The sequence below is a fragment of the Watersipora subatra genome, chromosome 3 (genome assembly GCF_963576615.1).
Source record: "Watersipora subatra chromosome 3, tzWatSuba1.1, whole genome shotgun sequence".
Lineage (NCBI taxonomy): Eukaryota > Metazoa > Bryozoa > Gymnolaemata > Cheilostomatida > Watersiporidae > Watersipora > Watersipora subatra.
Window position 1 is genome coordinate 48,556,357 of NC_088710.1, and position 24,291 is coordinate 48,580,647.

General features: G+C 45.3%; 1 protein-coding gene across 1 annotated transcript in view; it reads left to right on the forward strand.

The window, feature by feature from the left end:
• Positions 1-4,043: 4,043 nt before the first annotated feature.
• LOC137391791 (uncharacterized) overlaps positions 4,044-24,291 on the forward strand; it is a 42,933-nt gene continuing 22,685 nt past the window's right edge. Inside the window, exons 1-6 of the mRNA XM_068078323.1 lie at positions 4,044-4,090; positions 4,384-4,563; positions 4,838-5,027; positions 5,240-6,184; positions 7,859-9,124; positions 9,845-14,956. Coding sequence (XP_067934424.1) covers positions 4,390-4,563; positions 4,838-5,027; positions 5,240-6,184; positions 7,859-9,124; positions 9,845-14,956 — 7,687 coding nt within the window. The 5' untranslated portion in view covers positions 4,044-4,090; positions 4,384-4,389. The remainder of the gene's footprint in view (positions 4,091-4,383; positions 4,564-4,837; positions 5,028-5,239; positions 6,185-7,858; positions 9,125-9,844; positions 14,957-24,291) is intronic.

Below are 24,291 nucleotides of genomic sequence, written 5' to 3' on the forward strand. Positions count from 1 at the left end.
TCACAAAAAATAATTGGGGCCGTGTATTAACATGGCATCTCATGTTATCTCTGGTGTTTGATACAAACAACTATGGGGTTTTAGGGGAAAGCTTGGCTAGTTGACGGTTCAGCAGTATTATACAGGCCGTGCTGAAATTACCATGTAAGGCCAACAAAAAGAATTTTTTTTTTTTTATAGAATTGTAGAAGATGCATTTTAATGCAACTCCTACAATTCTACAAAAAAAATATACATACACATGCCAACCACACTACCTGTGTCAGTATATATGATCTAGCAGGTGTTCTGTGTCTGCAATTACTTGAACGAAGTCAGACTGAATCATCATGGCGGAGTTCAGAAAATGAGTAGAGAATAATGAGTGGAGAGTCATATCTATGACAAAGGATCTGCGTAGGCTCACTTTTGCGACTGTAAAAAGGAAGTCTTTGAATGGTGATAAAAAGTGAGACCTCAGCAATCAGCGTAAGTAGAATGGCCATAACTAAGGAAGAAAAAGCAAAAAAATATTGCAAACTTACAACACAAAGGAAGAAGACTAGTTGGTCAACAGTGTATGTAGAACTTCTGTAAGATATTGGTATTGAGTGAGGTCATTTGAAAGACTTGATACGGATACTTACTGCGTAAATCCAGCAGTTTCACATAAGGGCTGTCTTTAGCTTTTCATTCTAACCTTCCTCACAATTTAATACATTCAACTTTTCATTTTAGCTGTTTATTTTAACCATTCCACATTTTTCCCAATTACAGGGAGCACAACTGTATAACTTGTTACGATTAGCAATAAAGGTTCACCAGCATTGGACTAGCCAAACACATGCCGTGATTAGGATTACCACACTAGATTTTCAGAGAATATCTGTAACTTATAACTGACATGGGCCCTGAGGTACAGTCCACTCCACTAGTAAAGCATGAACAGCATATCTGTAGTAAGTCTACGCGTTATTGAACAGCCCATTCGTGCGCAGTATCTCTTATAGTTTATACCAACAATTAGTTGCTTTTCAAAACATACAAGTAATGCATTAGAGTTCTATTTAACAAAGACATCGTTATACTAACACTTTGAAATATTTATTTTTAATATTGCTATAATAATCTTAATATATTTCTCTATTTCTCTATTTGATATGTATGTTGCATATGATATGTGTTTGCTCACATTGTTTCTTTCCTTTCTAATACATATTATAGTTAATATTACTTTATACCAGTCTATGTTAACAGGTTATCTTTTAGTTGTCACGTTATAGTATACTAGTACTCCGATAGTTTCCTGCCCTCTGAGAGATTGTCAGCTGTAATAACTATTCGTACAATTTTTCCAAAATGTGGGAAGGCAGTCGATTAGCTCAGCCATTGAAGTTTTGTCTACCAAAGCAATTACCACGAGTTCGAATCCTAAAAAATGCGAGCTTTTACCAAATATCCACCTCATCCGGTTTCAGACTAACATGGCTCATACTATATTTAACGTTTAATGAGAACCATAACAGTGCTATTAAGTGTGTGTTATTAGCCTGCTTGTTCTAAAAGCAAGGGTAGAAGACAACTCCTTAAGCATAGGCTAATATATGCTTATATAAGCATTTAAATTTGTTTTTAAAAAAGTGTAACATGCTTGAACACGCTTGCTGACTAAGTTTCTATGCAAAGAGATTGCGATTACCTTTGCACTTTTATAAAACGACTTTCGTATGTAAATAGCTAGGTTGGAGTATGCTCAAGCTGCAGATTTGAAAAAAAAATTGCTCAGGTTCTTGTCTGGCTGCCTAATTTAAAAAGTTTTATAGTGATGTTTGTATTTTAGCTGAATTTCTATGAAAGATGCTAGAATATAATTGTAATTCAAAATATACGCGGTACCATGGTCCAATTATGTATTAGAGAAGCTGGGCTAAAGATTTACTGTCCAGTAGTAGCGATTGACCAGATAAATGAAGACCTTAGTAATCTTAACTATAAAACGAGCCATGTCCGTCAATTCGAAGCCACGCTAAAAAGTTAGGAAAAAACTTCACTACGCGGGAGTCAAACTCTTATCTTCGGCTCAGCAGCCAGGAACGCCGCCATCTGCACCACTCAACCACTTGCTTTAGTGAGAAATAATTGTGCACATAGTTATTCCACATGACAGTTTTGCACGGCGCACGCGACTGACAGCATACTAGTGACCATTTATTTAAATTTTACACACTAAGGATTCGTCAGGTTGTTACTTTGGTATCATGTTAAACCATCTCAATTGCAACAATTAGATGAAGTGAAAGCTGAGCATTGATCGTGTTAAGTTATGCAAACATAGTGGCTCGATTCAGTTTATTGAGTCTATTTTAATTGGTTTTTTATGTACACTATGAAGATTTCAATACACTCAGTTGCTTATATTGCTGTACAGCATCTTTATCAACTACTTCTGACAACGTAGAAGTAGTTGATAAAAAATTCTTCTGATAAAAAATTGTGGTGATCACTTTGAGCTTTGTCCATGTTTCGTCACTCTGAAAGTTTGTTCAAAGCAACCCCAATGATCGTGAAGCATGACAAAGGACCAGATGTTTTGTCCAGTAATACTAACCCTGTAGGAAAGGTCAGTTAGTGTATTTGCATACAACTTTAAATTTACTGTAATAATATAAATGCATTATAGTTTTCACTAATTCTATGAACAGTTGAAAGCTGTGACCTTGCAATGTGGAAACTTTGAGTTTGTTTTGGCATTATTTAACTACTTGCATATTACATTTGATTTGTTTTTGTTAAAAGAACATAACTTCAGAGGTTGGAAATGTCCAATAAAATTGTTACTCTTTAATCGTAGCCATCCATGTTGTAACACCTACCTGAAACACCGACTGCGGTGTTTCAGGTAGGGAGAAAACCACATCTGAGATGTAGAGATGTGGATGAGACCTGCTGTTGAATTTAAATAAATATGTTTAAATTTAATCATATTTAACTTTATACAGCCATGTTTAATTATACAACATGTTTAAATTTAATTTAAACATGTTGTATAATTATTTCTACTTCTTGTGGCATTGTGATAGCAAAATGTTGAGATTTAGTACTTTTGCATAAGCTACAAAAAGCATTATGAATGAGCCTATAATCAACATATGCATATATTTCAGTAAATACTTTTTTGCATGCGGTTTGGAGAGTAAACTAAAAACAAAGATACTTGCAGTTTAATGTTTCCCTATTAAAAACGTTTTAGAATTTTTTGAAAGTCGGCCATGACAGTCTAGCGTGAGCAATCCCTTGACGATCTTGTATGCTGTCTCCTCTGATTACTGCAAGATGAACATTTTCATGCTCGTAAGAGCATTGTCACTTAAACAACGTCTCTGTGATCTTGGCTAGACATGTCCGAGTCCGGTAGCAAGGAACCTGGATGACTGGAGACATGCCCAGTTGCAGAGGGCAATGTAGGTTGAATGTTATTCCTGTCACCACCAGCAGCCTTTTTTGGGAATTAAACTCCAACCTATCATTTGAAAGTCAGGCGGTAGAGACCAATAGGAGATGACTGCTCTCAAATTTTTGTATTTCCAACAATTGTTTAATTGCACGCTTAATAGTTAAGCAAACGGTATCTGAAGTCTTGATTAACAGTTCCAGTTGATCTTTTACTCATAGAGAAGACAATTCCTATACCATACCTTCTCAATGCAAAAGCGTTATTTTTATTGACCATAGGAAAGCATTGAATCTCTTCTGCCAGTCACTTAAGTTCAAGGGATTTACATAGTTATGAGAGATTAGCCCTAAAAGGCCATCAATCTATTTAGCTTAATAAAATCTAGGATTGATAGCTAGCGCACTCGGGTGAAATAGGATGATATATTAGGATTCAGACAAACATGGGGATTAAATGTTTCACCTCGACGGCAAATCTGACCTCACAATGACGGCACACCCACATACACGAGTGACTGACAAATCAGAGAGAGGTATGACAGCGATAGTCGAGTCAGATATAAAGCCTACATCTCGCTGAGAATCCTCAGACTTGTTCTCACAGTTGAGACAGCTTTTTTCATTACATTCCTAAGCCTGTGTATAAACGGGCACTAGGGTAAGTCTTACACATAGGCTGTAACCAATTTAGTAACACTTGGCTACGATATGTTTATACAATTGGAGAATTTAAATTTTATAGTTGAAGCTGTACTGGGAATTGGCTGTTTGATTATCCTAAAAGTTTTAATGATTTAGCTGAGATTGAGGTGGATGCAAAAAATCATGCATAAACAAGCATTTTTAAGATTTCATTAGCATGGAAATTATTTCATTAAAATCACAAAATGCTTTAATCATCATGAATATTTTTTAACCAGTGTAGCTATAAATATTGTGTCATATATTCAGATAAAGATGAAGGGGGATCTAGAGTATGCTGGGCATTCTCATCCCACGAAGGAATCAACACGCAGGTCACCTGTAATATCTGGAGTAGGTGTCCTTGTTATCACCGGACTACTTATTACAATAACTACAGCTGGAACAATCTTTGGAGTACATCTACTCAACAGAATTGATAATCTACAGGTAAGTCTTTCTACCCACTTAGAATTTTTTAATACAATATATATACTGTATTAAATACATATCAATAAATATAATATTTTTTTAGTCTTTTTACGCGCATATAAATAATAAGATCTCATTAAGATAAATTATCATGGCAAAATAAATAGTCATAAGCCATGTTATGGGAAAAACTATCTGGTAATTTTAAAAGAAGACGATAAGTTGTTTTAAAAGTCTTATGCTGTTTTGATGATTTTATAAACTTTTTAGTTTGTTTTACATTGCCTTGTAGGATCTCGAAAGCAAAATACTTGTATTACAGTCAGAAAATAATGATCTTAAGGCCAAAGACGCAAGCTTAGAAGCTGAACTTCACAATGAAATAAAGTCCCTGCAAGACCAGTTGAACACTGAAGTCGAAATCAGCAGAAGAAAAAGGCAGGCTAGGCCATATGACACAGCTGCTGGCAACCCTGGCTATGGTAAATTAAATTCTATGTGTAAATGACTGTTTTGCTAACTACACCATGAAAAACAGAAAGAAACACGCAGTTGTTAAATCTGTTTAAGCAAACATCACTATATAATGCATGTCTGAGCAAGTAAATATTGAAAGCTTTGTTTAGTTTAGAAATGAACTGAACTCAAAGTTGTAGTGATTAGTCACTCGCTCTACTAATAACTTATTTTACAGGCTGTAACTGCCCAGCTGGTCCTGCCGGTCCTAGAGGTCCTCCAGGACCAAAGGGTGACCGAGGAGCTGCTGGTAGACCAGGATATGATGGTCAGCCTGGTTCTATCGGAGCTACCGGAACATCAGGCCGAGGATTCAAAGGTGAGCGAGGTGCAACAGGATCCACTGGTGTTACCGGACGAGGCCAACCAGGAGAACCCGGAGAACCCGGATTTGATGGCAGAGCTGGCCCTCCAGGTGAACCTGGCAGTCCTGGTTTACCAGGTCCACAAGGATTTGGTTCTGATGGAGTACCAGGAAGAGACGGTCAACCAGGATCTGATGGACAACCCGGTGCTCGTGGAGAACCTGGCCCAACTGGTCAAACTGGTTCACCAGGATTTGATGGACAACCAGGAGAACCTGGAGTTCCAGGTAGAGATGGATTCGATGGACAACCCGGACCAGCTGGAAGAGATGGAGAGAGAGGACAGCCTGGCCAGTCGGGAGTTCCAGGAGAGCGAGGGCAACAAGGTGAGCCAGGAGTGCCAGGAGCTCCAGGATTTGATGGAGTTCCAGGTGCACCAGGTGAGGCAGGTCGATCTGGGTTTGATGGTCAACCAGGTGCGCCAGGACAAGATGGTAGAGATGGTTCACCCGGTCTCCGTGGAGAACCAGGAACCCCAGGTACTGATGGACAACCGGGACTTCAAGGAAGAGATGGTACACCAGGTTCACCCGGATTCGATGGACAACCAGGAACAGCAGGAGAGCCAGGAAGAGATGGCGCTCCAGGAACACCAGGATTTGATGGACAAACTGGAGCACCCGGTTCACCTGGATTTGCTGGACAAGATGGGGCGCCAGGCATTCCAGGAAGAGATGGAGAGCGTGGTCAGGCAGGAACACCAGGACAACGAGGAGAACCAGGAACTCCAGGATCAGATGGACAACCAGGTAATCCAGGTAGAGATGGTAGTGATGGACAACCAGGAACCCCAGGATTCCGAGGAGAGCCAGGAACTCCAGGTCAACCAGGAGATGCTGGTGCTCCAGGAACACCAGGATTTGATGGACGACCTGGTGAACCAGGAAGAGATGGAGCTCCAGGAGTACCAGGATTTGATGGTCAAGTTGGACCCGCCGGAGAGCCCGGAAGAGAAGGATCACCTGGACGTGATGGATCACCTGGACTACCTGGATCGGATGGACAAACGGGAGCACCAGGCACACCTGGATTTGATGGACAAGCTGGATCACCAGGAAATCCTGGACGCGACGGAGAACGAGGACAACCTGGATCACCAGGACAACGAGGAGAACCAGGAACTCCTGGAAATGATGGGCAACCAGGCAGTCAAGGTAGCCCAGGCAGAGATGGCAGCAATGGCCAGCCAGGAACTCCAGGCTTTAGAGGAGAACCTGGAAGTCCAGGTCAAGCAGGAGAACCAGGAGCACCTGGATCTCCAGGATTTGATGGACGTCCAGGAGAAACAGGAAGGGATGGAGCACCTGGATCACCTGGTTTTGATGGTCAACCAGGAGCAGCAGGGGAGCCAGGAAGAGATGGTTCTCCAGGAAGAGATGGAGCACCAGGAAGCCCCGGTTTTGATGGCCAAACTGGAGCACCGGGCACACCTGGATTTGATGGACAAGCTGGATCACCAGGAAGTCCTGGACGCGACGGAGAACGAGGACAACCTGGATCACCTGGACAACGAGGAGAACCAGGCACCCCAGGTGCTGATGGACAACCAGGAAGTGCAGGTAGCCCAGGCAGAGACGGTAGCAATGGTCAACCAGGAACTCCCGGATTTAGAGGAGAACCAGGAACTCCCGGACAGCCAGGAGAAGCTGGAGCACCAGGATCACCAGGATTCGATGGACGGCCTGGCGATGCTGGAAGGGATGGAGCCCCAGGAACAGCCGGTCGAGATGGCTTTGATGGACAACCAGGAGCAGCCGGAGAGCCAGGTAGAGACGGTTCACCTGGACGAGATGGTGCACCTGGCACACCAGGATTTGATGGTCAACCAGGAGCTCCAGGTCAGCCAGGAGAATCGGGTAGACCAGGAAACGATGGACAACCAGGAAGCCAAGGCAACCCAGGTAGAGATGGTAGTCCTGGACAACGAGGACAACAAGGATCAAGAGGAGAACCTGGCTCACAAGGTCAACCAGGTCAAGCAGGTTCACCTGGATCCGATGGACAACCCGGAGAGCCAGGACGAGATGGCGCACCTGGTTCCTCTGGCTTTGATGGCCAACCAGGAACACCTGGCAGAGATGGCGAACGTGGTCAGCCTGGATCTCCAGGACAACGAGGAGAACCAGGTACACCAGGGTCTGATGGACAACCAGGTAGTCAAGGTAGTCCCGGTAGAGATGGCAACCCAGGGCAAGCCGGAACACCAGGATTCCGAGGAGAACCAGGTACACCTGGTTCACCAGGACAAGCTGGAGCTCAAGGAGCACCTGGAAACGATGGCCGACCTGGAGAGGCTGGAAGAGATGGAACACCTGGATCAAATGGCTTTGATGGTCAACCAGGTTCTGCTGGTGAGCCCGGTAGAGATGGCTCTCCAGGAAGAGATGGAGCACCAGGAAGTCCAGGCTTTGATGGACAAACAGGAGCCCCAGGAAGCCCAGGAAGAGATGGTGAACGTGGACAGTCGGGAAGTCCTGGACAGCGCGGAGAACCAGGTACACCAGGAAATGATGGTCAACCAGGCAGCCCAGGTAGAGATGGTAGTGCTGGGCAACCAGGAACACCAGGTTTTAGAGGAGAACCTGGTACACCAGGCCAGCCTGGAGAGGCAGGTGCACGAGGAGAACCAGGGCAACCTGGATCTCCAGGATCTGATGGACGTCCAGGAGAAACAGGAAGGGATGGAGCACCTGGATCAAATGGCTTTGATGGTCAACCAGGTGCAGCAGGTGAGCCAGGAAGAGATGGTTCTCCAGGAAGAGATGGAGCACCAGGAAGCCCCGGTTTTGATGGCCAAACTGGAGCACCAGGCACACCTGGATTTGATGGACAAGCTGGATCACCAGGAAGTCCTGGACGTGACGGAGAACGAGGACAACCTGGATCACCTGGACAACGAGGAGAACCAGGCACCCCAGGTGCTGATGGACAACCAGGAAGTGCAGGTAGCCCAGGCAGAGACGGTAGCAATGGTCAACCAGGAACTCCCGGATTTAGAGGAGAACCAGGAACTCCCGGACAGCCAGGAGAAGCTGGAGCACCAGGATCACCAGGATTCGATGGACGGCCTGGCGATGCTGGAAGGGATGGAGCCCCAGGAACAGCCGGTCGAGATGGCTTTGATGGACAACCAGGAGCAGCCGGAGAGCCAGGTAGAGACGGTTCACCTGGACGAGATGGTGCACCTGGCACACCAGGATTTGATGGTCAACCAGGAGCTCCAGGTCAGCCAGGAGAGTCGGGTAGACCAGGAAATGATGGACAACCAGGGAGCCAAGGCAACCCAGGTAGAGACGGTAGTCCTGGACAACGAGGACAACAAGGATCTAGAGGAGAACCTGGCTCACAAGGTCAACCAGGTCAACCAGGTTCACCTGGATCCGATGGACAACCCGGAGAGCCAGGACGAGATGGCGCACCTGGTTCCTCTGGCTTTGATGGCCAACCCGGAACACCTGGCAGAGATGGCGAACGTGGTCAGCCTGGATCTCCAGGACAACGAGGAGAACCAGGTACACCAGGGTCTGATGGACAACCAGGTAGTCAAGGTAGTCCCGGTAGAGATGGCAACCCAGGGCAAGCCGGAACACCAGGATTCCGAGGAGAACCAGGTACACCTGGTTCACCAGGACAAGCCGGAGCTCAAGGAGCACCTGGAAACGATGGCCGACCTGGAGAGGCTGGAAGAGATGGAACACCTGGATCAAATGGTTTTGATGGTCAACCAGGTTCTGCTGGTGAGCCCGGTAGAGATGGTTCTCCAGGAAGAGATGGATCACCAGGAAGTCCAGGCTTTGATGGACAAACAGGAGCCCCAGGAAGCCCAGGAAGAGATGGTGAACGTGGACAGCCAGGAAGTCCTGGACAGCGAGGAGAATCAGGTACACCAGGACAACGAGGAGAGCCTGGTACGCCAGGCGCTGACGGGCAGCCAGGTAGTGCTGGAAACCCAGGAAGAGATGGAAGCAATGGGCAGCCAGGTACTCCAGGATTTAGAGGAGAGCCAGGAACACCTGGTTCACCAGGACAAGCTGGAGCTCAAGGAGCACCTGGAAACGATGGCCGACCTGGAGAGGCTGGAAGAGATGGAACACCTGGATCAAATGGCTTTGATGGTCAACCAGGTTCTGCTGGTGAGCCCGGTAGAGATGGTTCTCCAGGAAGAGATGGATCACCAGGAAGTCCAGGCTTTGATGGACAAACAGGAGCCCCAGGAAGCCCAGGAAGAGATGGTGAACGTGGGCAGCCAGGAACACCTGGGCAACGAGGTGAGCCAGGAACACCAGGACAACGAGGTGAACCAGGCACTGCTGGATTCCGAGGAGAACCAGGTACACCTGGTTCACCAGGACAAGCTGGAGGTCAAGGAGCTCCAGGAAATGATGGCCGACCCGGAGAGCCTGGAAGAGATGGAGCACCTGGTTCAGCTGGCTTTGATGGGCAACCTGGAGCAGCTGGAGAACCAGGAAGAGATGGCTCTCCTGGACGAGATGGATCACCAGGAAGTCCTGGATTTGATGGACAAACTGGAGCACCTGGCAGCCCTGGAAGAGACGGTGAACGAGGACAACCAGGAACACCTGGACAACGAGGTGAATCAGGAACTCCGGGACAACGAGGTGAGCCAGGCACACCTGGAAGTGATGGGCAGCCAGGAAATGCAGGTCGCGATGGCAGTCCTGGACAACCAGGTACTCCCGGATTTCGAGGAGAACCGGGAACACCAGGTGCGCCAGGAGAAGCTGGAGCTCCTGGCACACCAGGCTTTGATGGTCGACCTGGTGAAGCTGGAAGAGATGGACAGCCTGGATCACCAGGTTCTCCTGGTTTCGATGGACAGCCCGGCGCAAGTGGAGAACCAGGAAGAGATGGTTCTCCTGGAAGAGATGGCTCACCAGGAAGTGCCGGATTTGATGGACAACCAGGTGCTGCTGGTGAACCAGGTAGAGATGGTTCTCCTGGAAGAGATGGAGCACCAGGAAGTCCAGGCTTCGATGGTCAAACAGGAGCACCAGGTAGTCCTGGTAGAGATGGAGAACGAGGTCAATCTGGATCTCCAGGACAACGAGGAGAACCAGGTACACCAGGGTCTGATGGACAACCAGGTAGCCCAGGTAGTCCCGGTAGAGATGGCAACCCAGGGCAGGCCGGAACACCAGGATTCCGAGGAGAACCGGGTACACCTGGTTCACCAGGACAAGCTGGAGCCCAAGGAGCACCTGGAAATGATGGCCGACCTGGAGAGGCTGGAAGAGATGGAACACCTGGATCAAATGGCTTTGATGGTCAACCAGGTTCTGCTGGTGAGCCCGGTAGAGATGGCTCTCCAGGAAGAGATGGAGCACCAGGAAGTCCAGGCTTTGATGGACAAACAGGAGCACCAGGTAGCCCAGGAAGAGATGGTGAACGTGGACAGTCAGGCACCCCTGGACAACGAGGAGAAGCTGGAACACCAGGACAACGTGGCGAGCCAGGCACTCCAGGAAATGATGGACAACCCGGTTCTGCAGGACGCGATGGCAGTCCTGGACAACCAGGAACTCCTGGTTTCCGTGGAGAACCAGGCACACCAGGTCAGGCAGGTGAAGCTGGTGCTCCAGGAGCTCCAGGATTCGATGGACGCCCTGGTGATGCTGGAAGAGATGGACAGCCTGGATCACCAGGTTCTCCTGGTTTCGATGGACAACCCGGCGCAGCTGGAGAACCAGGAAGAGATGGTTCCCCTGGAAGAGATGGAACACCAGGAAGTCCAGGTTTTGATGGACAACCCGGTGCTGCTGGTGAACCTGGTAGAGATGGTTCTCAAGGAAGAGACGGATCTCCGGGAAGCCCAGGTTTCGATGGCCAAACTGGAGCACCAGGTAGCCCTGGAAGAGATGGTGAACGTGGACAGCCAGGAACACCTGGACAACGAGGTGAGCCTGGTACTCCAGGATCGGATGGACAACCAGGAAGTGCAGGAAATCCAGGACGAGATGGTAGTCCAGGACAACCAGGTACACCCGGATTCAGAGGAGAGCCAGGAACACCTGGTTCACCAGGACAAGCTGGAGCTCAAGGAGCACCTGGAAATGATGGTCGACCTGGAGAGTCTGGAAGAGATGGAGCACCTGGATCAAATGGCTTTGATGGTCAACCAGGTTCTGCTGGTGAGCCCGGCAGAGATGGTTCTCCAGGAAGAGATGGTGCACCAGGAAGTCCAGGCTTTGATGGACAAACAGGAGCACCTGGAAATCCTGGAAGCCCAGGTAGAGATGGTGAACGAGGTCAACCAGGTACAGCTGGTCAGCGAGGTGAGCCAGGCACACCTGGTCAAGATGGACAGCCAGGTACACCAGGATTCCGAGGAGAGGCAGGAACACCAGGAGCACCTGGACAATCTGGTGCTCCAGGATCACCTGGAAATGATGGACGAGCTGGTGAAGCTGGAAGAGATGGCGCACCTGGATCTCCTGGTAGCCCTGGCTTCGATGGACAACCAGGAGCTGCAGGAGAGCCAGGACGAGATGGTTCTCCAGGAAGAGATGGAGCGCCAGGAAGTCCAGGCTTCGATGGTCAAACGGGGGCTCCAGGTAATCCTGGAAGAGATGGTGAACGTGGACAGTCAGGAACACCTGGACAGAGGGGTGAGCCTGGTACTCCAGGATCAGATGGACAACCAGGAAGTGCAGGAAATCCAGGACGAGATGGTAGTCCAGGACAACCAGGTACACCCGGATTCAGAGGAGAGCCAGGAACACCTGGTTCACCAGGACAAGCCGGAGCTCAAGGAGCACCTGGAAATGATGGCCGACCTGGAGAGGCTGGAAGAGATGGAGCACCTGGATCAAACGGCTTTGATGGTCAACCAGGTTCTGCTGGTGAGCCCGGCAGAGATGGTTCTCCAGGAAGAGATGGTGCACCAGGAAGTCCAGGCTTTGATGGACAAACAGGAGCACCTGGAAATCCTGGAAGCCCAGGTAGAGATGGTGAACGAGGTCAACCAGGTACAGCTGGTCAACGAGGCGAGCCAGGCACACCTGGCCAAGATGGACAGCCAGGTACACCAGGGTTCCGAGGAGAGGCAGGAACACCAGGAGCACCTGGACAATCTGGTGCTCCAGGATCACCTGGAAATGATGGACGAGCTGGTGAAGCTGGAAGAGATGGATCACCTGGATCACCAGGAAGTCCTGGTTTTGATGGTCAACCTGGAGCTGCTGGAGAACCAGGAAGAGATGGTTCTCCGGGAAGAGATGGAGCACCAGGAAATCCAGGTTTCGATGGTCAAACGGGAGCTCCAGGTAATCCTGGAAGAGATGGTGAACGAGGTCAGCCAGGAACACCCGGACAACGAGGTGAGTCTGGATCTCCAGGACAACGAGGCGAGCCAGGCACGCCTGGGTCTGATGGACAACCAGGTAGTCAAGGTAGTCCCGGTAGAGATGGCAACCCAGGGCAGGCCGGAACACCAGGATTCCGAGGAGAACCAGGTACACCTGGTTCACCAGGACAAGCTGGAGCTCAAGGAGCACCTGGCAATGATGGCCGACCTGGAGAGGCTGGAAGAGACGGAGCACCTGGATCAAATGGCTTTGATGGTCAACCTGGTGCAGCAGGAGAGCCAGGAAGAGATGGTTCTCCAGGAAGAGATGGATCAGCAGGAAGCCCCGGCTTTGATGGCCAAACTGGAGCACCAGGTAGCCCTGGAAGAGATGGTGAACGAGGACAGCCAGGAACACCTGGACAACGAGGTGAGCCTGGAACACCTGGCCAGCGAGGAGAAGCGGGAACACGAGGAAGTGATGGGCAGCCTGGTAACCCAGGACGTGATGGCAGCAATGGACAACCAGGAACACCTGGCTTCCGTGGTGAACCAGGAAGCCCAGGATCTCCAGGTGAAGCTGGTGCCCCTGGAACACCTGGATTTGATGGACGGCCAGGTGAACCTGGAAGAGATGGAGCACCTGGGTCACCAGGCTTTGATGGTCAACCAGGATCAGCTGGAGAACCAGGTAGAGATGGCAGTCCTGGACAACGTGGAGCTGCCGGCAATCCAGGCTCTGATGGACAACGAGGAGCAGCTGGTGAGCCTGGAAGAGATGGTTCTTCAGGAAGAGATGGTGCACCAGGAAATCCAGGTTTTGATGGACAAACAGGAGCACCAGGTACTCCTGGTAGAGATGGAGAACGAGGACAACCAGGATCTCCTGGACAACGAGGTGAGCCAGGAACGCCAGGATCAGATGGTCAGCCAGGCAGTCCGGGAAGAGATGGCAATAATGGCCAACCAGGTACACCCGGATTCAGAGGAGAGCCAGGAACCCCTGGTTCACCAGGACAAGCTGGAGCTCAAGGAGCACCTGGAAATGATGGCCGACCTGGAGAGTCTGGAAGAGATGGAGCACCTGGATCAAATGGCTTTGATGGTCAACCAGGTTCTGCTGGTGAGCCCGGCAGAGATGGTTCTCCAGGAAGAGATGGTGCACCAGGAAGTCCAGGCTTTGATGGACAAACAGGAGCACCAGGAAATCCTGGAAGCCCAGGTAGAGATGGTGAACGAGGTCAACCAGGTACAGCTGGTCAACGAGGCGAGCCAGGCACACCTGGCCAAGATGGACAGCCAGGTACACCAGGGTTCCGAGGAGAGGCAGGAACACCAGGAGCACCTGGACAATCTGGTGCTCCAGGATCACCTGGAAATGATGGACGAGCTGGTGAAGCTGGAAGAGATGGATCACCTGGATCACCAGGAAGTCCTGGTTTTGATGGTCAACCTGGAGCTGCTGGAGAACCAGGAAGAGATGGTTCTCCAGGAAGAGATGGAGCACCAGGAAATCCAGGTTTCGATGGTCAAACGGGAGCTCCAGGTAATCCTGGAAGAGATGGTGAACGAGGTCAGCCGGGAACACCCGGACAACGAGGTGAGTCTGGATCTCCAGGACAACGAGGCGAGCCAGGCACACCTGGGTCTGATGGACAACCAGGTAGTCAAGGTAGTCCCGGTAGAGATGGCAACCCAGGGCAGGCCGGAACACCAGGATTCCGAGGAGAACCAGGTACACCTGGTTCACCAGGACAAGCTGGAGCTCAAGGAGCACCTGGAAATGATGGCCGACCTGGAGAGGCTGGAAGAGACGGAGCACCTGGATCAAATGGCTTTGATGGTCAACCTGGTGCAGCAGGAGAGCCAGGAAGAGATGGTTCTCCAGGAAGAGATGGATCAGCAGGAAGCCCCGGCTTTGATGGCCAAACTGGAGCACCAGGTAGCCCAGGAAGAGATGGTGAGCGAGGACAGCCAGGCACACCTGGACAACGAGGTGAGCCTGGAACACGAGGATCTGATGGGCAGCCAGGTAGCCAAGGCAGCCCAGGGCGAGATGGAGAACGAGGACAACCAGGAACACCCGGACTCCGTGGAGAACCAGGAACTCCTGGACAGGCTGGTGAGCCTGGCACTGCAGGTACACCAGGCTTTGATGGTAGACCTGGTGAGCCTGGACGAGATGGTGCACCAGGAAATCCTGGTTTTGATGGACAAACAGGAGCACCTGGAAGCCCGGGCAGAGATGGTGAACAAGGGCGTCCAGGAGCCCCTGGTAATGATGGTCAACCAGGTACTCCAGGATTCCGAGGAGAACCAGGAACACCTGGCCAGCGTGGAGAGGCTGGAGCTCCCGGTACCTCTGGATCGGATGGACGTCCAGGTGATGCTGGAAGAGATGGCAACCCAGGATTTGATGGACAACCAGGTGCCGCAGGAGAGCCTGGAAGAGATGGTTCACCAGGACGTGATGGAGCACCCGGTAGTCCTGGTTTTGATGGACAAACTGGAGCTCCAGGCAGTCCAGGACGAGATGGAGAGAGAGGCACACCCGGACAGCGAGGAGAGGCTGGTACACCAGGATCTGATGGACAACCGGGTAGTCAAGGCAATCCAGGCAGAGATGGTAACAATGGACAACCAGGATCACCTGGTTTGCGTGGAGAACCTGGAACACCAGGTAGAGATGGAACACCAGGAAGCAACGGATTTGATGGGCAACCAGGATCTGCCGGAGAACCAGGTAGAGATGGAGCTCAAGGAGCACCTGGCTTTGATGGCGCACCAGGCAGCCCAGGAAGAGATGGAGAAACTGGGCGACCTGGTACACCTGGTAGTGATGGACAGCCAGGCACACCAGGACTTCGGGGTGAGCCAGGTACTCCAGGACAACGAGGTGATGCTGGTGCACCCGGAGCACCAGGAAATGATGGACGACCTGGTGACAACGGAAGAGATGGAACTCCCGGATTTGATGGACAACCTGGTTCTCCCGGAGAACCTGGAAGAGATGGATCACCTGGAACCAATGGTTTTGATGGACAGACTGGTGCACCCGGTTCACCAGGAAGAGATGGTGAGCAAGGACGACCAGGTATACCTGGGCAAGATGGTCAACCTGGTGCTGTTGGACAACCAGGTCCCGCTGGGCAGAGAGGTCAAGATGGAACACCTGGTTTTGATGGACAACCAGGACCTGCAGGAAGAGATGGTGAGCGAGGACTACCAGGAGCTGATGGTCGACCAGGAGAAACAGGACAGCGAGGACAAGCAGGACCAGCAGGAAGAGATGGTAACGATGGAATACCGGGAAGAGATGGTGAAGCAGGTGTGCCTGGATTTGATGGCCGGCCTGGACAGACTGGTGCCACAGGTCCAGTTCGCATCCTAAGCGGTACTGCTCAACGTGGTGGCGGTGGATATCAACCATAGAAACAAGAAATTTGTTGGTTCCTAACATGTGAATTTATGTGAATATGAAAATTTGTTGCCATTTGGAAAAGGCACTATTTTTAGAAGGTTTTATGCATGCTATAATGGTAATCAGGAAATTGTTCTCTATTTGTAAAATACTCCCGAGTTTGAATCGGAGCCAAGTCCGAAAATTTTATAATATGTAAAAGTTATTTATGCCATATATCCGGATGTTTTTTGCTCAAATGTTCAATGTATACTCAGCAATAAAGATTGCCTACAATATATATATCCTTGACCTTGCTGGTTTTAGTCTATGCACCCTGAGAATTTGGGTTAGCCAGCTTTCAGTTACTAACTCAAATTTCTCAGCGACAATAATAATTCATATCCTTTATGCGCATATATGAAAGACAGCTTTGAATGAATGACATATGAATGACAGCAATAACTTTTTTTAAACAAATAGAAATTGCGCGGAGGTAATCTTGTATTGAATCATTTGTAGCATAAAATAATAACTGATCCCAAAGTATAAAGCAAAACTGACCATTCACTTTTAGATATTACAGCAAGGATATCTAGAATACATGACGAAGTGTCTAGCTATAGGCCCATATAGAACAAAATGTCTAGAATACATGACGGAGTGTCTAGCTATAGGCCGATATAGAACACAATATCTAGAATACATGATGGAGTGTCTAGCTATAGGCCGATATAGAACACAATGTCTAGAATACATGACGGAGTGTCTAGCTATAGGCCGATATAGAACACAATGTCTAGAATACATAACGGAGTGTCTAGCTATGGACCGATATAGAACACAATGTCTAGAACACATGATGGATTGTCTAGCTATAGGCCGATATAGAACACAATGTCTAGAATACATGATGGAGTGTCTAGCTATAGGCCGATATAGAACACAATGTCTAGAATACATGACGGAGTGTCTAGCTATAGGCCGATATAGAACACAATGTCTAGAATACATGACGGAGTGTCTAGCTATAGGCCGATATAGAACACAATGTCTAGAATACATGATGGAGTGTTTACCTATAGGCCGATATAGAACACAATGTCTAGAATACATGACGAAGTGTCTAGCTATAGGCCGATATAGAACACAATGTCTAGAATACATGACGGAGTGTCTAGCTATAGGCCGATATAGAACACAATATCTAGAATACATGACGGAGTGTCTAGCTATAGGCCGATATAGAACACAATGTCTAGATTACATGATGAAGTGTCTAGCTATAGGCCGATATAGAACACAATGTCTAGAATACATGACGGAGTGTCTAGCTATAGGCCGATATAGAACACAATATCTAGAATACATGACGAAGTGTCTAGCTATAGGCCGATATGGAACACAATGTCCAAAATGCATGATGGAGTGTCTAGCTATAGGCCGATATAGAACACAATGTCTAGAATACATGAGGAAATGTCTAGCTATAGGCCGATATAGAACACAATGTCTAGAATACATGACGGAGTGTCTAGCTATAGGCCGATATAGAACACAATGTCTAGAATACATGACGGAGTGTCTAGCTATAGGCCGATATAGAACACAATGTCTAGAATACATGACGGAGTGTCTAGCTATAGGCCGATATGGAACACAATGTCTAAAATGCATGATGGAGTGTCTAGCTATAGGCCGATATAGACACAATGTCTAGAATACATGAGGAAATGTCTAGCTATAGGCCGATATAGAACACAATGTCTAGAATACATGACGGAGTGTCTAGCTATAGGCCGATATAGAACACAATATCTAGAATACATGACAAAGTGTCTAGCTATAGGCCGATATGGAACACAATGTCTAAAATGCATGATGGAGTGTCTAGCTATAGGCCGATATAGACACAATGTCTAGAATACATGAGGAAATGTCTAGCTATAGGCCGATATAGAACACAATGTCTAGAATACATGAAGGAGTGTCTAGCTATAGGCCGATATAGAACACAATATCTAGAATACATGACAAAGTGTCTAGCTATAGGCCGATATAGAACACAATGTCTAGAATACATGACGGAGTGTCTAGCTATAGGCCGATATAGAACACAATGTCTAGAATACATGACGGAGTGTCTAGCTATAGGCCGATATAGAACACAATGTCTAGAATACATGACGGAGTGTCTAGCTATAGGCCGATATAGAACACAATGTCTAGAATACATGACGGAGTGTCTAGCTATAGGCCGATATAGAACACAATATCTAGAATACATGACGGAGTGTCTAGCTATAGGCCGATATAGAACACAATGTCTAGATTACATGATGAAGTGTCTAGCTATAGGCCGATATAGAACACAATGTCTAGAATACATGACGGAGTGTCTAGCTATAGGCCGATATAGAACACAATGTCTATAATACATGATGAAGTGTCTAGCTATAGGCCCATATAGAACACAATGTCTATAATACATGACGAAGTGTCTAGCTATAGGCCGATATAGAACACAATGTCTAGAATACATGACGAAGTGTCTAGCTATAGGCCGATATAGAACACAATGTCTAGAATACATGACGAAGTGTCTAGCTATAGGCCGATATAGAACACAATGTCTAGAATACATGACGGAGTGTCTAGCTATAGGCCGATATAGAACACAATGTCTAGAATGAGCTATAATATAATGATATACATATAATGAGCTATACTATTATAGCGTGTATCATTACGAAAAACCTTGCTTTGTTTTTGTAGAGTTCGGCATTGCACTCTAGACTTTTGGAAAAACTCCAACTGGTTGTTTGCGCAGTGTTTTAATTTTGAATGACTTCCGATGTTTGCCATACATCAAGTGGCACCTGACTTTTAGCTCAGACTTTGGATTTGCCAAAAGAAAGACATTAAGACCCCCGAGTTACAACCAGTTATATTTTAATTATGAAGTTTAATTTCCCTTTGGGTAAGCTAATGTGTTGTGTAGAAATTGAGTTATAATATATTGGTATATTTGCTGACCATCCTAATGAAACTTGGTTAAAATACTTCTGGAGTACGCGAGTTGATGTTTCTCAATCTAAAATCTGACATAGTTTCTGTTTAAATTAGGAATGGTGAGACGGTTTTAACTAATTCTGTTTTGAAATGCTGGCATGCATTGATTTTATGACTGCATAACGCATGCCGGTTTAACGCAATATTGGCAAAACGATTTTGAATAAACTCTACCAATTGAAACTGATATCCGATAAAAATAATGGTTGTCAGAAAAAGCATCAAAGTATAACATATCTATTACCTTATGCTAAAGAGATATTTGAACAGATTAGTTGTCGTTCCGTCAATGCATAGTAATGTCACTGTCACCGGGATACATCCTTGATTAGACGGATCTTCTTAGATCCAACATTCATTTTCATGTCTTGTCATCATTTTAAAAGATTGAGTACTACTAGCACCTAAATTATATTAATATTCACTTAATTCATTTGATGCCACTGTATTTGTCTGTGATTATAGTAATCCGCTGTGATATTATAGGCTGATTTTGCAGTTTTGAAGGGCATATGAATTTTATCCGAATACGCACTGCAGCATTACAATGTTTTAAAAGGTCTTGACCCAATGCTGGTTGCCTTTATGATACCGAGGCCAACCTGGAAAGTTTACGACAAAAGCGCTTAAAATCCCATAGATGTAACCAAATGAAATTTCAAGCATTGCCGCTATGGGCTGATACATACCATCATAGATGTTTTGCTGACTACACACTGTAACATTACTAAATGTTGCACTGTTCCAGCTATTGTTTAGAAAGCTACGTGGTAGAAAGCAGTACCGTACTAGCAACACGGAACGACTAACTGCTATGGTCTATGTACAGTGTATATATCTATGTACAGTGTATATATCTATGTACAGTGTATATGTCTATGTACAGTGTATATATCTATGTACAGTGTATATATCTATGTACAGTGTATATATCTATGTACAGTGTATATATCTATGTACAGTGTATATATCTATGTACAGTGTATATATCTATGTACAGTGTATATATCTATGTACAGTGTATATATCTATGTACAGTGTATATATCTATGTACAGTGTATATATCTATATACAGTGTATATATCTATGTACAGCGTATATATCTATGTACAGCGTATATATCTATGTACAGCGTATATATCTATGTACAGTGTATATATCTATGTACAGTGTATATATCTATGTACAGTGTATATATCTATGTACAGTGTATATATCTATGTACAGTGTATATATCTATATACAGTGTATATATCTATGTACAGTGTATATATCTATGTACAATGTGTATATCTATGTACAGTGTGTATATCTATGTACAGTGTGTATATCTATGTACAGTGTGTATATCTATGTACAGTGTATATATCTATATACAGTGTATATATCTATGTACAGTGTATATATCTATGTACAGTGTGTATATCTATGTACAGTGTGTATATCTATGTACAGTGTGTATATCTATGTACAGTGTGTATATCTATGTACAGTGTATATATCTATGTACAGTGTATATACACATGTCTTTCTACTAACAGATTCTTAGGAATTCTCAACACAACTATTTGTAGCCTCATGCTCTATACAAATTTGTAATTATATTTAACTCATTGTTTCTATATATTCAATTTGACTAATCTTTTCATGAAATCTATGAATGTCTCTATCAAATGCACTCCTATGTGATGATCCTTGCAGGACAAATAATTCAAGATAAATAATGCACCCCTCCTTTTTGGTCCGTACCTTTTTGCTATAATAGTAAGCGTAGCATATAATAAGTTTCATATACAAAATATGATCAGTTTATCTGTAGGCCTATATAGTTTAACAAAACTGTGTGATTTCAATGACAGTTGTTCTCTATATATAGCTTCGTACAAACTGTAGAAAGCTCGGCTTGTAGAGACAGCTTGGCTCTGGAGATGCTCAGTTATTTTACGTGACAACGCGGAACATTTTTAAACAAACTGCTGAGTATCAAGCATTCAGTTGGCCCAATTGATTTGGAACTACAACTGCTATCAGAATTGAATGCTAATATGTTTCTGCGTTGAATTTTACAATTCATGTTTTTCTCATAATGTAGTTGCCTATGCCTATTAAAATTATATTGATGCTGTAGGTTTTATTCACAGTTTAATTTTTTCAAATTAAAATTTTCCCACACATTAATGCGGCTTTAGCTTCTATCAATCAAACAAGCTTAGACTGAGCTTGTGTCAGCCAATTGCAAATCTTCTTTTGCTATTATTAATCGCAATGACTCTTCCAATATAGCAAACGGATGACACACCCTTGTACCTACAGGATACTTGTACCTACAGGATACTTGTACCTACAGGATACTTGTACCTACAGGATACTTGTACCTACGGGATACTTGTACCTACAGGATACTTGTACCTACTGGATACTTGTACGTACAGGATACTTGTACCTACAGGATACTTGTACCTATGGGATACTTGTACCTACGGGATACTTGTACCTACAGGATACTTGTACTTACAGGATACTTGTACCTATGGGATACTTGTACCTATGGGATACTTGTACTTACGGGATACTTGTACCTACAGGATACTTGTACCTACAGGATACTTGTACCTATAGGATACTTGTACCTATGGGATACTTGTACCTATGGGATACTTGTACCTACGGGATGCTTGTACCTATGAGATATTTGTACCTATGGGATACTTGTACCTACGGGATACCTGTACCTACAGGATACTTGTACCTATGGGATACTTATGCCTACGGGATCCTTGTGCTGTCTGTAGCAGTCATAATAGGGTAGCACATTCGATTCATTTTGTGTCCTTGGCTTGAAAGTTATAGAATGGCATGTCATCTAAACAGCATAGTCGAAAACTTAGAAATATTGTATTGCCTTTTAAATAGTTTTTTCATATTGTTGGATGACACAAAAGAACATTGGTACAAGACAATGCCTGTAAAGAAAATGTGTTTATCTCTCTAGTTCACACTTTTGCTTAGATAAATATAAGCTCACATACTTTTGCTGTAAAAAGACATAATTTAGCAATAAACTTGAAAATGAAATTTATATTTCCGTAGTTTCAATAACTTTATACACAAAATACCCGGAGGCTCAGGCAAGTATTATTTGACAAATGAATATAACAAATGTTTCCCGCTTGATTTTTTGCCAGCAACCTAATCGTTTTCCTCCAGTTTGATATGCAATTTCAGAATAAGTATTCCGTGCTTTAGTGATGTAATGTCATATTTGTCATGTAATGAGCCAAGTTGTTAGTCTATACATTCTCTGAGTGTAGCAACAGTTCAGCGATGTGACACACGCGTATTTGACGTTCTAGCATGTAACACAACATGTCTAAGTTGAAGTAAGTTAACCAATGTAAAGACTGTACAAGCTCTGCATACTGATGAGCAACTTGAGCAATGATTTATAGCTACATCATGATTTGAAATGATGCTTCTAGAAGTTTTGACCTTTGCGACCTTGGAAACGTCCTTGTTAGACTATTAGAAGGGTTTATAGCAATCGCTGTGTTTTCCTTTCTACCGCATTATTGCATCATCTCCATATACTTCCAGCTGCTATTAGTAAGCACAGTTTGTAGTTAAAAATGCAATATTTGTCCAAACAGCGCTTCTATTCCTTGTTTAAAGATGTGATCACATCAAATTCTAGTAGATTTTATAATAAAGAATAGATATTTTTCTTTCATTTGAGATTTGTTGGTTGCTTTAGATGATCTGACATTCAAAATGTTTCAAGATTAAAATCGACAAAACTTGATCGCAGTTAAAACGCTCAGAAGAAAATAGGTACCCAGACTTTTGCAAAAGGATGTCAATAGGTTTTTGTCTCGTTATTGGCATCGGCTGTGTTACACGCTTCTATTGACATATATTGTTATTGGCATCGGCTGTGTTACACGCCTCTATTGACATATATTGTTATTGGCATTGGCTGTGTTACATGCTTCTATTGACATATATTGTTATTGGCATCGGCTGTGTTACACGCCTCCATTGACATATATTGTTATTGGCATCGGCTGTGTTACACGCCTCTGTTGACATGTATTGTTATTGGCATCGGCTGTGTTACACGCCTCTATTGACATATATTGTTATTGGCATCGGCTGTGTTAAATGCCTCTATTGACATATATTGTTATTGGCATCGGCTGTGTTACATGCTTCTATTGACATATATTGTTATTGGCATCGGCTGTGTTACATGCCTCTATTGACATATATTGTTATTGGCATCGGCTGTGTTACATGCTTCTATTGACATATATTGTTATTGGCATCGGCTGTGTTACACGCCTCTGTTGACATGTATTGTTATTGGCATCGGCTGTGTTACACGCTTCTATTGACATATATTGTTATTGGCATCGGCTGTGTTACACGCCTCTGTTGACATGTATTGTTATTGGCATCGGCTGTGTTACACGCTTCTATTGACATATATTGTTATTGACATCGGCTGTGTTACATGCTTCTATTAACATATATTGTTATTGGCATTGGCTGTGTTACATGCTTCTATTGACATATATTGTTATTGGCATCGGCTGTGTTACACGCCTCCATTGACATATATTGTTATTGGCATCGGCTGCGTTACACGCCTCTATTGACATATATTGTTATTGGCATCGACTGTGTTACACGCTTCTATTGACATATATTGTTATTGGCATCGACTGTGTTACACGCGTCTATTGACATATATTGTTATTGACATCGGCTGTGTTACATGCTTCTATTAACATATATTGTTATTGGCATCGACTGTGTTACACGCTTCTATTGACATATATTGTTATTGGCATCGGCTGTGTTACATGCTTCTATTAACATATATTGTTATTGGCATCGACTGTGTTACACGCTTCTATTGACATATATTGTTATTGGCATCGGCTGTGTTACATGCTTCTATTGACATATATTGTTATTGGCATCGGCTGTGTTACACGCCTCTGTTGACATATATTGTTATTGGCATTGGCTGTGTTACATGCCTCTATTAACATATATTGTTATTGGCATCGGCTGTGTTACACGCTTC